Source organism: Bos grunniens, chromosome 3 (assembly GCF_055505025.1).
Source record: "Bos grunniens cultivar Pamir isolate PY7600 chromosome 3, Bosgru_T2T1.0, whole genome shotgun sequence".
In the NCBI taxonomy this organism is placed as follows: Eukaryota; Metazoa; Chordata; class Mammalia; order Artiodactyla; family Bovidae; genus Bos; species Bos grunniens.
Window position 1 is genome coordinate 79,939,268 of NC_141167.1, and position 15,101 is coordinate 79,954,368.

Consider the following 15,101-nt stretch of genomic DNA (forward strand, 5'->3'; position numbering starts at 1 on the left):
AAAGTACAGACTGAGGCAAAAAGAATAAGGGCTTTAGCTACTAAAAGTGGTGTACAGGCAGGGGAAAATAAAGTAGGAAAAAATCTGTTTACTAAAACCTGTTTGATTTACAGTAGGAGATACCTGATGCATTAGAGGAGATACCTGATGAAAACTCCTTATAAATTTTCTGTCTGAGGATACGTTTGGTTTCGGATAATGAAATGTGGTTTAGCATGCTAATGGCTTTAGTTGTGGGGAGCAAAGAAATGTGAGGACAGAAATTACAGAGATGCTGACAGACCCCGCTAAAAGAAGCTGTGTTATGGAGGATGTGTTAATAAAGATGTCACTGCATTGCAGTTCTCTTCCCATTTCTTATGAGACTAGTTGGAACTGAAATAAGAAATGTATATTCTTCACTGAAGAGAACCTCAGAGCTCTATGAAAAACAACTATAAATACAGAACAAACAGTTAAAAGACTGAAGGCATCATCAAAGTTAGGTTGGTTGATCATTTCTGCTCGTATTCTGGAAATCACAATGACAGAGTTGGGAAAGACTTAGAAGTCGTACCTGGGACTGTCTTTCCACTCAGTGGCACTTCTGTGTATTCTGGTTGTGTTTCCACTTAAACTCTGCATGATAGGAATTTCAGGTTTTCATAGGCAGTCCATTTCATTGGTGGAAACCTGAAGGACTGGATCTCTTTGTAATTTTCCCCTTTGGCCCTACTTCTTTAAGTACTTGCTGCTGCTGCTACTAAGTCGCTTCAGTCGTGTCCGACTCTGTGCGACCCCGTAGAGGGCAGCCCACCAGGCTCCCTCGTCCCTGGGATTCTCCAGGCAAGAACACTGGAGTGGGTTGCCATTTCCTTCTCCAATGCATGAAAGTGAAAAGTGAAAGTGAAGTCGCTCAGTCGGGTCTGACTCTTAGCGACCCCATGGACTGCAGCCTTCCAGGTGCCTCCGCCCATGGGATTTTCCAGGCAAGAGTACTGGAGTGGGGTGCCATTAAACAGGAATAAATCTACTCTCTTACCCACTTCACAATTCTACTCTACAAAGGCAATTATCACATTCTCTGTGTCTTTCAAGATTTACCATTCTGTTCTCTCATCCATCTCCTTAATGTGTTTAGTTGGTCTTTCACAAAATGGACATTGCCTAAGGATTTGGGGGAGTAAAATAGTGGTACAAAACAGAGAAGTCAGATATTTTCATCCAGAACGGAAAATAAAATTGGTGAGTTAAGAAAGTTGGAAAGCTTTGAGAGTTTGTGTTAGGTAGTCTACTCCTTTTCCAGAACTTAAAAGTGACTGCCTCACTGAAGTAGTTATTTGTGAGGAGAAGCTATTTGAAAATGTAGCAAAACAAATCACTTATGCCCAAGGCCCCCTCGAGGCCTCTTCCCACCACAGCGGTGGGGCTGACTGAGAACAGCTGGTGTGAGCCGAATGTCCTGTGCTTATCTAATTGCTTTTTACCAGGTTCTTCCTGGTGTGGAATCCACAGCATGGGGGATTTCTCAGAAGCTCAGCCTCAGGGGGAAGTTACTCTGCATCAGAGAGATGTGCCAGAGGGAGCCTGAGCTTTTTCAGAGCCAAGGCTTTGCCTTTGCAGACAACAGCTCCTCCGAAGGCTGGAACAATTAGAAGGAAAAGAAAACAGGGCCAAAGAGAAGGATAAAGGCATGTTTCAAGATTCTAAGAGAAACAGAGAGCTTTTCCCCCTAATAAGGAGCTGTGTTTAACTTACTTACTAACAAAAATATCTTGGAAATTTAAAAACCTGTTTAAGCTTTTGAGCAATCAAATGTACACTACCTCTGAAAGACCATATCCATATTTGTGTAAATCTGCATTTTTTGCCATCTGTGCATCCCACAGACTCTCATAAAACAAATGTTAAGACCTGCATTATTTATTTATTTGAGCTGGTATCACCAACTCAATGGATAAGAGTTTGAACAAACTCCAGGTAATAGAGAAGGACAGGGAAGCCAGGTGTGCTGGGATCATGGGGTTGCACAGAATCAGACACGACTGAGTGACTGAACATTATTTATTTATTTATTCATTCATTCATTTTGGGGGATGTTTCAGGCTTATATCATTTGTACCACCTAAAGTGAATATAGATAGAGTTTGAGAAGGGCTGGACATCATAGCTCTGCTTGCTACAAAGGGAATTGTCTACCAGGTAGAGAGACTCTCATGTGGCACCAGGGTCCGGGAGAAGTAGGGAGAGCAAAGGTGTGTGAGATGACTTCCCTGGCCAGGACTGCAGTCAGGTGGCTTGCTTCCACCCTTGGCTCTGCCATTAACCAGAGAGGGGAACTCTTTTTAGTTGCATACACATTTAGACTGCAAGTCAGTCTTCCCACTTGCAGAATAAGGAGGTTGGATTAGATCAGTCATATTTCCAGCTAAGCTCCTGAGAGTTTTAAGGTTCCCTTGGAGGTATTTTGATCAGGGAAGGGGGTTGATTATGTGGGGAGGGAACAGATGGTAGAGGCCCAGTAAGGCCTCACTCCTCCATCATTTATTTTTTGACCCATAACCTGTTTTATATATTAGATTTCCACTTCAAGATTCATTCAACAAATATTTATTCTGCATGTATTACATAAGTTTTAATTAAAAAAAAAAAAAAAAAAGATGCACCACTGCCAAAAGTAATGCAAAAATAACTGGCCTGGATAGTTTTTAAGATCTTTTCCAGTGTTAACATTTAATGATCTTAATCTAGGAAATATATATTCATTCATTTTTCACCATAGGAATCCTAAGATATGAGCAATTATCTTGTATAGTTAAGATGGAGAAAGTACTTCTGTAAAGTTTGCACTTCCGTAAAACATGCACATAGAAACACATACACACTCACTCGCATACACTTTTGTAACCTGATTTCTCCATTCTAGTGAATAGCATGGAGAAGGCAATGGCACCCCACTCCAGTACTCTTGCCTGGAAAATCCCATGGACAGAGGAGTCTGGTAGTCTGCAGTCCATTGGGTTGCTAAGGAGTCGGACACGACTGAGCGACTTCACTTTCACTTTTCACTCTTATGCATTGGAGGAGGAAATGGCAACCCACTCCAGTGTTCTTGCCTAGAGAATTCCAGGGACGGGGGAGCCTGGTGGACTGCCGTCTCTGGGGTCGCACGTAGTCGGACACGACTGAATCGACTTAGCAGCAGCAGCAGCAGCAGTGAATACCATAGTGTAAACTTCTCTGAATTCTAGTTTGTTTTTTGTCACTCAAAGCAAGATTCGGTTGTGTTAGAACATTTGTAGGCCATACCAATATTTTATATTTTTCAACCAAGATTGCTAATCAGAAAGTAAAGGAATGAATTTACTTTAAACTCATAAATGAGTAAGAAACCCTAAACGAATCTTTGGAAAGTTGATTCTCCTCCATCAACAATAAATAGAAGATAACCAAACCAATATCTATAGATGCAAAAATATATATATATATCAGAACCAAGGTACCATGTTTGAAATATAATTTGTTCATGAATTGCTTCAATGGTTCATTTCCTGAAAGAGTTAATTCAAAAACTAAGTAGTTAAAAATCACCAGGTACTTGAACATTGAAGATACTTGGTTTGGTAAATATTAAATAGTTTACATTTTTTGTTTTGTCATTGCTTATTGCTGCCACATCAATAAGCTTGTGTTATATGCTTTCTTTATAACTATGAATAATCCCTTTTACATCCTTCCTGCCACACACATCATACAGGGAAGGAGGGCATTCTCAATCATGGAAACACTGAGGCAGCAGCAGTGACTGAGGGAGGTTAAGATGTGAAAGCAGGTCACACTGTGCCTCACGTGTGCTCTGCTGGTGCCCTGAGCACTGGGTGTTGCTGGCAAATTATGTAATTAATTTGATCTGACTCTACTCAGTTAATTATACATTGATTGATAGAGTAATTATTAGTAGTAACTGCAAACAGGTCTTAAAGGCGAATTGCTTTTTTTTCTTTTGAAGTATCTGACTTTTTCTGATCTGTTGGAGCAGTCCAATGATAAAAAAAGATTAAAAAAAAGTAAAGGACTCCCAATACTAATGATTTCTGTAATTTTTATTTGCTAACATAGAAATTGTTTTTCTAGGATATTCCTTCTATTTTAATTTGTAACCTTCTATTTGACAAAACAATAGTTTTTATTTGAAACATTTTCGGGTATTGCTAACTAAACCATGTTTCATAAACTATGAGAAAAGACATTTGTTATCATGTGGGAAGGGTTAAAAAAACATTAATGAGCAAAAACTACAGGAGTACAGGAGTTAAACTTGTGACAGGAGAAGTCTTTATCAAACAACACAGGGAGATGATTGTATTAAGTAAGTTTTCTGTTGTTCATGATCGTTAGCTCAAAAAAAAAAGAAAAGGTTTTTTTTTTGGTCAGGCTTTAAATTGTTGAGCTTTTTTTTATTATTATTATTCATTCATATTTAGTACAGATTGGTTTCTCTGACTGAATACATTTCAAACACAGGAATTGAATTCTGAAGAAGAGCCTGCTATAGTAAAACTAGATTAGCTAGAATATACTCTGTAGCATACTCTGTAGGACAAATTATGAGGATTTTACATATGTTAAAAGAAGTGAAATCATAAGAAACAAAACACACTTTAAAAAGAAAGAATCCTTTAAAACCTCAGAATAATATAAAATAAAGCTTTGCATTAAGAATTTAATGAATCTAGTATTTCCTGTCACAGCTAATTTCTCAGGCAGTTCATTTATTCTTTGATGTAACTTTAAAGTGTTCATAAAAGAATAGCCATGACTATAGTTACCACATAAATACTGTATCGTTGAAGTAGACCTGTGAATAGAGAAGCAAAATCTCAGCCTTTGCAGTTTATTAAAAAAAAAAAAAAAGCCCACTGTTTTAATGCACTTACTTCCCAAGACAGCCAAACCCACCAGAGTGACTTACTAAGGTATCTGGCGTTGATAGCCTCGTGGTGTTCAGTCCTACCAAGGATGGGAGAGTTTGGGACATCCAGTTTGAGATCATTGCCATGGTACTAAGCACAGCGCCAAGCTTCAGCAGTGGAAGGCTCATTGCTGTGGAGCTAATGAGTTTTCATAGTGACTGATTAAGATCCTGGTGCTGGGCTGGCAGCGGGAGGCGTGACTGCAGCAGCCACATCCACGGCATGAAAAGAGATCAACTTCCTTAGCTCTAATCACGCGGGAAAGCTCACAGAACCTCTTTCCCCCACCCTCTCGGGAAGTGCCCTGTTCTTCCTTTTCCTCCTTTACTGCATACTTTGCTGGATCATCACACAAAATATTCTTGATGGGGCTTCGTTGGTAATTTTTAGAGCATAAGGATAAACGGAGGAGGAAACTTGAGCTTTTCCTGCTCCACTGTAGTCAGTTACCATGAAGAGTTCACTGCCTCTGGGATTTCTGTCAGGATAATCTGCTGTTCCTTATTCTTCATAAAAACAACAAAAAAACCCTCTTAATTGAGGTCTGTCACAGCACACGTTTCAAACTCCAAACTTACTGTCTACAGATTTCTCTGAGCATGGAAAAAGTGGTTTTAGACAAAACATGAAAATAAAATCTGCAAAGAATATCCAAGATCATTAGATACTGTGTAAGAAATTGTTATTTTCTTTAATATAGTAGCCTAAAATTAGCACTGTTGCTTCTTAAAAAAATTGTCAGGGATTGATAGCTACTGCCTGTGGAGGACACTGCCCTAGGCATACAACATGTGAGCAGACAGAAAAGGCAGCCTTGGAAAAAGGCTTCTGATAATAAAATTTCATAGGTTCCCAGTTTTGCTTTCATGAATGAATGCTTAGCAGCTTCACAGGCACACAGCAAACTCAGTTAAATCTATTTTCACCTTGTGCAGAGTGACAGACTAATATTGGAAGTCTATATCATGAGAGAACATTAAAAACGCACAGGACTTGGCTTCAGGGAATCTTAGGGTCTAACTCCTTGTTCTCTTTTAGTTAGTTGAGTGACTGACCAGTGAATTAAAACTCCTTAGCTTCACTTTGTTTTCCTTCAATGAGTAGAGGTTGGATTCTCTGCTCTCGAAGGCCTCGTCTAGCTTTAAAATCCAATGATCTGTTTATTAGAGTTATGTTGGTAAGTGTGTGTATTGAATTTGGGCTTATGGGTAATTTTAATATATTCTTTTTATAAATACTACAAAATTGCCCACATCCAAATCTCAGGTCCCAGATGGTATAAATCAGAGGCCCCTGTCTTATATAATATATGTGATTTAAAATAAAAATGCAGAGAGAAGACATGAAGAGAAATATGGCTGAACGAAAATTAAATGAAAAGAAATATTATAAAAAAGAAAAAAAATATGTTTTGATTCCTTAGGAGAATTCTGTAATTATTTATATCTAGAAAGATATATATATTTTCTTCAACAGTTTGGCAGAAGAAATAAAGAAAATATCTTTAATAAAATTTAAATATATATGTATATATATGTATTTATAGAGGTGTGTGCCTTTATCCTTAAAAACAGCTTTAAACTGGGGTGAGTACTGAGACTCCTCAAATCTTTCTTGCATATATTACCTTGAAATCCAGGCTACTTTTTTTCCTTCAGAATATATCCAGATGATTTCAGCTGGCCCTTATTGTTTAACCACAGTGCCCATAAAACCAAATACTTCTTAGTTTTGTCTTTTTCAAAAATTGTATCATATGGTAAATTTAACGTAAAAGCCCAATAGTTTATATATTAAACATAATATTAAATAACAGAGTATTCATGGAAAGGACTATGAAATTTGACATTATTATTACAATATGGCAGTAACAAAACATAAAGTAGATTCACAAATCTAATTCTTTAAAAAATTACCTGGTAAAAAAAAGAGAAGAGTGTCTTTTCAAGAGCTTAATTTACAAAATTGAAAACTAATATACGTGCAATTACTGGATAATTTAAGATGCAACATGTCAGATGATAATTATACTTATTAATGAACTATCAGTCAACAAAATAATAGCATCCTTAGAAGACTAATAGCATGAATGTCAGGGGAAATCGGTACTCTTATTTGCAAATCAAAGAGAAATGAAGAAAAATACAATATAATTGGAAGCCTTCTTATAATTTCCCAGAAATGCAAATACCTGCACTGAAGAACTAAAAGAAAACAACAGTGAAACTTTATGGTTTGATAATGTTTATAAACAACATAAAAGCCATAATGTGTTTTCAGAAAAACAGATTTAAAAGGCACACACTGAAAGAAAAAAAGCTTAAATTATGATAATTGTTAGTTATGGAAAATAAAACATAGCTATGATTTGTTAAGGTTAAACAGTTTGCATTTCTCTCATAATCTAGTAAATTGATTATAATTTCCATTTTATAGGTTGAGTTCTCATTTGCCGATGGGGGGAGCTGATTTTTCTATATAGATGTAACAACCTGTGTTCAGGACTAGAAACCCAGTGGTTACAGAAGCTCTATTAATACAAGCATGGTGTGAATGTTGATGGAGGAAGTAGCAAGAAATGAGCCTGGAAATACTAGCAGTTACCAATTCCCAGGGCTTCAGGGTCAACCAAAGATGTTTGGACATTATCTTGGATGTAATTCAGGAGTCTTAAGCAGGGCTCTGAAGTCATTTGTTTTGTGTCTGAGTTTATCACATTGGCATTTTTATGATTTGGGATAGGCAGATGGGGTTGTAGAAACAACAAAGCATATCAGAGGTAAGAGCATCACTTTAGGAGCATATTCTCGTAATTTGGTCAGGAAGTGATTTCCTAGAATACTGTCAGTGGAATTTAAAAGGATGGATTCCATAAAGAATTGGGGTGAAATTAATAGCACTTAGTGATTAAATAGATGTGAGAAGTCTAGGAGAGGAAGTTGCTTGGGAGAATTTCCAGGTTTGGGAATTTGGGTGGTGAATGTTGCTCATCAAGGTAGTAATACAAGTAGAAGTATGACTTTAGAGAGACAGTAGATTTTATTGTTATATACTGGATGTTAGTTGCCTGTGGTAGAGAATCCCTGGATGGTGAGGTACTCACATACCACAACTCTTCAGAAAAGAGTTACATTTCATTAGACCATGCAAACTTAATGACCTCATAATATAATAATGTGTCCTACTTAGATAACAAAAATGGTTAATTTTATAATATAGTGTTAAACTACTAAAAATTTTATTTAGACTTTAATTCAATCTCTATATTTAATTACATATACATAATTTCCTATATGCTTTTCTTTAAAAATAGCAAAGTAAGCCATACGTTCCTGATCCTGTTTTCTCTTCATTTATTTCCCCTATTACTCACTATCCCTTTGCAGCATATCTTCTTGAGAGTTGTCTGTATTCACTATTTTAAATTTATCTTTCCCTAGTGAACAAAAACTTTCATTAATGGCAAGTTTGTGTTCATACTTCTCTGCTCCACTTGATACTACTTTTATCAAGGCTATGGATAATACCACATTGCCGGATCCAGCAGTCAGTTCTTAGTTCTCAACTTTCTTGACCTATGAACAGCATTCGTCAGACAGTTACTTTCTCCTCCTTGAAATTTTTTTTTTCATTTTTTTATTATTAGATTATAAATGCCTTATAATGTTGTTAGTTTCTGCTATACAACAAATCAGCTGTAAGTATACATATATCCCCTCTGTTGAGCCTCCCTCCCACGCTCCCACCGCTTCCCACCACTTGAAGGATACCACATTCACCTAGTTTTCCTTCTACTTTCTGACAGCTCTTTCTCAGTCACTTTTGTTGATGCTTCTTCATCTATATGCTAATGACTCCCAAATTCATTTCTTCCTCACAAACCTCTCCTATCAATTCAGACCTGTATATCCAATTATCTACTTGACATCTCCACTTGGATGGTTAATAGACATCTTAAATTGAACATGTTAAAAAAAAATGAGCTTCTGATATGCCTTTCTGCTCTCTAGTGAACAAAACAAAAGAAATAAACCAAACAATTATATACATGCAATCATTCCTAAATTCTTCTTTATTTCAGCTCCATAGTTGAACAGTTAGATTTCAACCTTAACTTTTTATTTTATTTTTCACATCTTATCAGTTTCAACAGCATATCTTTTCATCTCTACTTTCAAAATATACCCAACATTCACTGTTTCACGTCACACTCACTGCTACCAGGCTGCTCCAAGTCATCATCATCTTTTCATCTGTTACAAGAGCCACCAGTTATTGACCTTGTACCATTTCAGTCCTTTTGTAATCCCCAGGAATGATGCTAAAGCTGAAACTCCAGTACTTTGGCCACCTCATGCGAAGAGTTGACTCATTGGAAAAGACTCTGATGCTGGGAGGGATTGGGGACAGGAGGAGAAGGGGATGACAGAGGATGAGATGGCTGGATGGCATCACTGACTCGATGGACGTGAGTCTGAGTGAACTCCGGGAGTTGGTGATGGAGAGGGAGGCCTGGCGTGCTGCGATTCATGGGGTCACGAAGAGTCGGACATGACTGAGCGACTGATCTGATCTGAATCAAAGTGATTCTGTTAAGTTACAAGTCAGATTATATTATTCTTCTACTTTAAGTTATTTACTAGATTCCTATTTCACCCTGGCTAAAGCAAAAATGTTTAGCATGATCGTAAGGGTCTGCATAATCTGCTTTCTCTTACTTCTCTAATCTCATTTCTTATAACCCTTCCCTTCATTCTCTTCAATGGAGTCACTCTCGTTCTTCAGGGATGCAAGATAATTTTCTACCTCAGGGCTTTTGGAATTGCTCTTCTCTGGTGGAATTCCAGTTTCTCAAATGTCTTCTCACTTCCTTTCTGTTTTAATTCAAAGATCACTTTCTTATAAAATCTTTGCTGACTATGCAGTCTCAGATTGCTACACTTTTCATCTAATCATTTCATGTTATCCTTTGCTGATTTGTACTTTTTTTTTTTTTTCCCATAGAATTTACCACAGGTTAAGATCCTATATAATTATTCATCTTGTTTTTTACTTGGTTTCTCCCCTAGAAATAAAGCTTCAGGAAAGCAGGAATGTTGCCTATTTTGTTCACTGGGGTATTTTCTATGCCTAGGAGAGTGCCTAGTACATGGCAGTACATGCCTAGTAAATGTGTGCACAAATTAATATAGTACTGTTTTGTCCTTGAATTTCCCTCATGTTAAAAGGAGACCCTTTTAAATGCAAAAATTGAAATAAAGCACCCCTCTATTTTTTGCAAAATAAGCCAGAGTAATATTATTGCATTTTGCATGTGTGTGTTTGTGTCTGCATAATGAAAGTATACCTGAGTATAAAGATAGTTTATACTTAAAAGTTAAGAATGTTTTTTCCTTCCAAAATTGCGATTTAGAATGCAAGCACTTCTGGTGTAAGCCAACAAGTCCTGTCTCTAACTTGTATTCTGACTTCTCCTGATACGCCTCAAGTCACTGGAACCCTAAATAAATATGAAAGCAGTCTTCTTTCCCTTTTGCCTTTGGCTAATGAAGTTTGTCTCTGATAACACAGGGTGAGATGGAAGAGACTGTAGGCTATGGAAAGGATGGGTTTAAATAAAATGAATTGGAGAAGATGGAGATCTGAGTGTCCATTCACTTGACTTCCTTTCATTTGTCCCTTGGCAATCAATTAGGGACTACTTGTGGCTCCTGGAATTCAGTGCTTTGCCATTCTTGCCTTGAGGTTTCAGTGTTGTCTTAAAACTGTTCACTGAGAAAGAATGAATTGAGTGAAAAACATTAGCAAAGTTCTCTAAAGGAGGGATTTCTGTCTTCTTATCTTTGCCTTCATCTGTGAAGCTGACTGATGCTGTATAAGCCCGGGGGATCCTCTGTTGGCAGCTGTTGTTGCTACTTCAAAGGAGAGAAAAATGGATGTGTGGGGGAGGAATATATTCAGGGCAAACATGGTTTTTTCCTCTGACTTTCTACTCAAAATTGAAGAAGTGAGAAAATATAAATCTAGGATTGAGCTAGAGGGAAGGAGGATACAAAGTGGTACAAAGAGAGCCCCTCAGACTATAAGGCAAAAGACTTAAATTCTGCATCATCTTCTTCATTGCCTTGCTCCAGGTTGTTCTACTGGGAAATTAAGAAATTAAACTGAATTTCCTGTATAGTCCATTCCATGATACAGTGCCATATTTAAGAGCTCAGGTTTGATCTTTGCAGTCACACAGGCCCTTCCTTACTTTCTGCTTTGACGCTACTAGACTAGATGGCTAGCTGTGTGACTGTCCAGACCCTGTGTATAAATTGGGGATAACAAGAGAATCTGATTCCTTAGGAATTTGTGGGGATGAAATAATCATCTGCATATATAACCCTTATCACAAGACCTGGAAAACAAGGGGTTCACAATCAGTATTTGTCATCATTATTCTAGTGCAAAAGATGTTTATCTTTTCCCCACAGTTATAGAAGAAAGAATAGAGACAGAAATTGTTAGCAATGAGGAAGTGAAGATCACCAAACTTTGTATAAATTACTGACAGAAAGGTTTAGATTTAAGAGTTTTAAAAGTGGAAAATATTCTTAATTCTAATATGATTGATTCAAAGGGAATGACTGCTCACAATATCCTAGAAAGGATTTAAAACATATACATCCCATAGGCCAGCTTTGAGGAGCTTCTTATTTAAGCCTGTCTGCCTGGCACTGTTCTTAGAACTTCATTTGTATGAATTCATTTAGTTCTCACATGACCTCTATGAGGTTGGTATTGTTACTATAACCAGTTTGTAGATGAGGAACTGAGATACTGTAAGGTTAAGTAAGCTAGGACTTCCCTGGTGGCTCAGACAGTAAAAGTATCTGTTTACAATGCGGGAGACCCGGGTTCGATCCCTGTGTTGGAAGATCCCCTGGAGAAGGAAATGGCAACCCACTCAAGTACTCTTGCCTGGAAAATCCCATGGACAGAGGAGCCTGGTAGGCTACAGTCCATGGGGTTGCAAAGAGTCAGACACGACTGAGTAACTTCACTGACTTCACTAAGTAAGCTAGCTGAGGTCACACAGCTAATTAAGGGTAAGTGTAGTATTTGAACCCCAGCTGTCATGTTCTAAGTATGCTCTTAAGTGTTATGCACACACACATACAATAACAGTATTAAAGCAACTACTAATTTCAAACTTTATCTTTTTTAAATAATTGGGATTATTTGGGGGAAGCATTGCAGTGAAGTCATTGCATGATCTCAGTAAATGAATACTTAAAGCTGAACATAAAAATTAAAAGTAATATGTCTTCACTTATTGAGTTCATCTTTGAATGTGACAGAGCAAGGCTGTCATCAGGGAGACACTGACTCTCAGGTAAGTGTTTACTCCCTGCTTCATTTTCTTTGGAATCTATTTTCAGATTTTTCTAACTCAACCCAGCTTATGAGGGCAAACTGAAGTGTCAGATTATTGCCAAAATCTTTTCTGGAAGAAATTGTTTAGGAAGAGAAATCCCAAAAGAGGTTGGAAAATTGCCTGGTGATCAGAAAGAAGACTATTCCAGTGGTAACATGAAAGAATAAAATTGAATCTTGAGAAGTGCAATTTTCTATAAGGTTGTAAGTTGTTTCTTAAAGCATATCTACCTCTTGACATTTGAAATGTTTAGCTGGAACTAAAATTCTGATAGTAGTAAATAACTCTGAACCTCAGAGTATAAGAGAAGGTTACATTTGTAGACTGCTTTTTAGCAAATTCACAGAAATAGCAGGAGCTCTGGAGAGTTAGTGTATATGTAGCAGCATTAGCTACTTATTTGTCAGCATTGTCCCCTCCTCAGTATGTGTAGTCAAGGTTGTTCCGTAATTTTTCAAGAAAGATCCAGCAGACAAACATAGTTAAACATAAATGTCTAAAGATCTGAACTTGAAACATCAGGCAAGCTTTGTCACTGAAAGTGTCATAAGAGTTGTGTAGTTCTATGAAAGGCGGTCAGTAAAACAGTTAAGGCCAGGTCGTTAAAATAACTATCACATAAATGATGCTGCACAAACTCATTACCTCATTCCCTTGTCCTTTTCTGTTTCAACACATTTAAGAACTACTGGCCTTGTAGAAACAGTTTTAGGAGGGCATAAGTAACTTAACTTAGAAATAGTTGCCTTTGTGAATACTCATCTAAAAGGAGTCCAGTGACATATGTATGAACTTGACAATGGATAAGAAAAGGAAAACAGTGTTGATAGAGGTTGTCTCTTGTTATTGAAATCAAATACTTTTTTCTGCTTCTTAATTTTTTTTTATTCTCTCTGTATTTCCCAGATTAATTATGTATTATTTTCTGGTAATAAATTATTGATAATGAATTTCTGATAATAAATTGTTGTTAGAAAAACAAGCAGAAGTATGTCATTATCTTGTCATTGACTTTTAAAGACACTAATCTACTAAACATTTATTAGATATTCAATATATTCCTTGGTCCAGAAAGAGTACTATACTGAAAAATGCAAGATTGATTGGGTACAGCATCATCTTTTGGGTAATTTACCAATCTGGGAATGTAACAGAGTATAAACAAACATGCACACATGAGCTAAATTGTTCCGATCTTATAGACATACTGGAGGAGTAAAAGAAAAGGAGACGGTACCTCATAGTGAAATGGCCAGGAAAAATATAGTGCTTGAACTGGTTTTAAAAGTTTAGCTCTAATTCTCTTAATTTTTCACTCCAGGAAATGGACAATGTCATTTACTATGGACCCCAAAATAAAATTTAAGTCACAGGAATTTTGTTTTATGCTTCAAAAAGTAGAGAATTATATTCTTCAGCCCTTCCTTTGTTAATATTCACCATTTGTGCTAGTACTTTACATTTTTACTTCTCTTCCAATTTTAAACCCATTATATTTACTTAAACCATAACAATATAGGGCTACTGAGTGAAAAAGAGACTAGAAAAAGTGAACATTATTGTGAAAACAGCATTTTCTCTGAGAAGGAGGTGATGCAATAGAAATATCAAAACTCTTAAAGGACATTGAATTATCAAGAAAACTGTATTTAAAATTACATGTCAATCAGCAGTAAGTTTGAATTCTAATATTTGTACATAATCTGAGTCATAAAGCATTTGGCTGAAAATTTAATTCTAGTGTAGAGGCTTCTTGTCAAGTGTCTGCTAAAAGATATGAAGACACAGTATAGCGTGAAGAGCGTTGAGATATTGCCGTTATTGAAAGCAGATCATCTTTGCAATGTATTCTTTTTCCCCCTCCCCCCTCCCTGCTTTCCCTTCTCCCTTTTTTCTCTCCCTTCTTTTCATCTTCCACTCTCCTGTGATTCTGACGTGTTCCCTAGGCTGTATGGCTACAATTTAAGCACAGGTAATTCTAGTATTTTACATTTCCAATTTGGAAGTTTTATGTTTTACCTCTCTACTCATTCAACGCTATTTAAGAAAAAACAAAATAAAAGTTCCTTTTTCTGAACATTCATGCATGCTAATGCTATAGTTGACCTCCTACTGTGGTCCTTAAAGTTTTCAAGAAGTTATTGAATTTAAAGCTGGAGATTGTTCATAACTTCTGTTCAAAATGTATGTCATTCATGTGCACATCATTAATAGCTTTTTCTTCTAAGAGTGATTCAGAAACATGCCCATGATAAAATATGTCCTTTCTTATATAGTTTACTTTTCAATAATATATAACATCTATCAAAATACATGTATAAGTTAGTATTTTCTATAAAACCTCCATTTAGAATTATTTGAGGAGCAGTGTTTATTGCATGGTGAATTACTTATGCATTCAACAGGGATTTATTGATCAGCCTCTCTATGTGTGTGCGTGTTAAGTCACTTCAGTCATGTCTAAGTCTGTGTGACTCTATGGACTGTCGCCTGCCAGGCTCCTCTGTCCATGGAATTCTCTAGACAAGAATTCTGGAGTGGGTTGCTATTTGCTTCTCCATGAAATAGAGTATTGAAGAAAAAGTGCTGAGGAATCACCTAGAACAGGGATAAATATTAAGGTACATATGAATCACTGGGGGGTGGGGATATTGTTAAAATGTAAATACATTCTATTTCAGATGCTGAGAGCAGGGCCTGAGGTTCTACATTTTTAACAAGTTCCCAGG

The 15,101-nt window shown here is 36.8% G+C and overlaps 1 protein-coding gene across 3 annotated transcripts in view; it reads right to left on the reverse strand.

The window, feature by feature from the left end:
• OLFM3 (olfactomedin 3) overlaps window positions 1–15,101 on the reverse strand; it is a 224,549-nt gene that overhangs the window by 53,531 nt on the left and 155,917 nt on the right. Inside the window, exon 1 of one of the 3 annotated variants that reach the window (XM_086391495.1) lies at window positions 4,952–5,224. The exons of 1 other annotated variant lie outside the window; for it this stretch is intronic. In XM_086391495.1, the coding sequence (XP_086247621.1) occupies window positions 4,952–5,080 (129 nt within the window). In that variant the 5' untranslated portion in view covers window positions 5,081–5,224. Of the gene's footprint in view, window positions 1–4,951; window positions 5,225–15,101 lie in introns of those variants that run through there. One more of the 3 variants, XM_086391493.1, reaches the window with a different exon arrangement.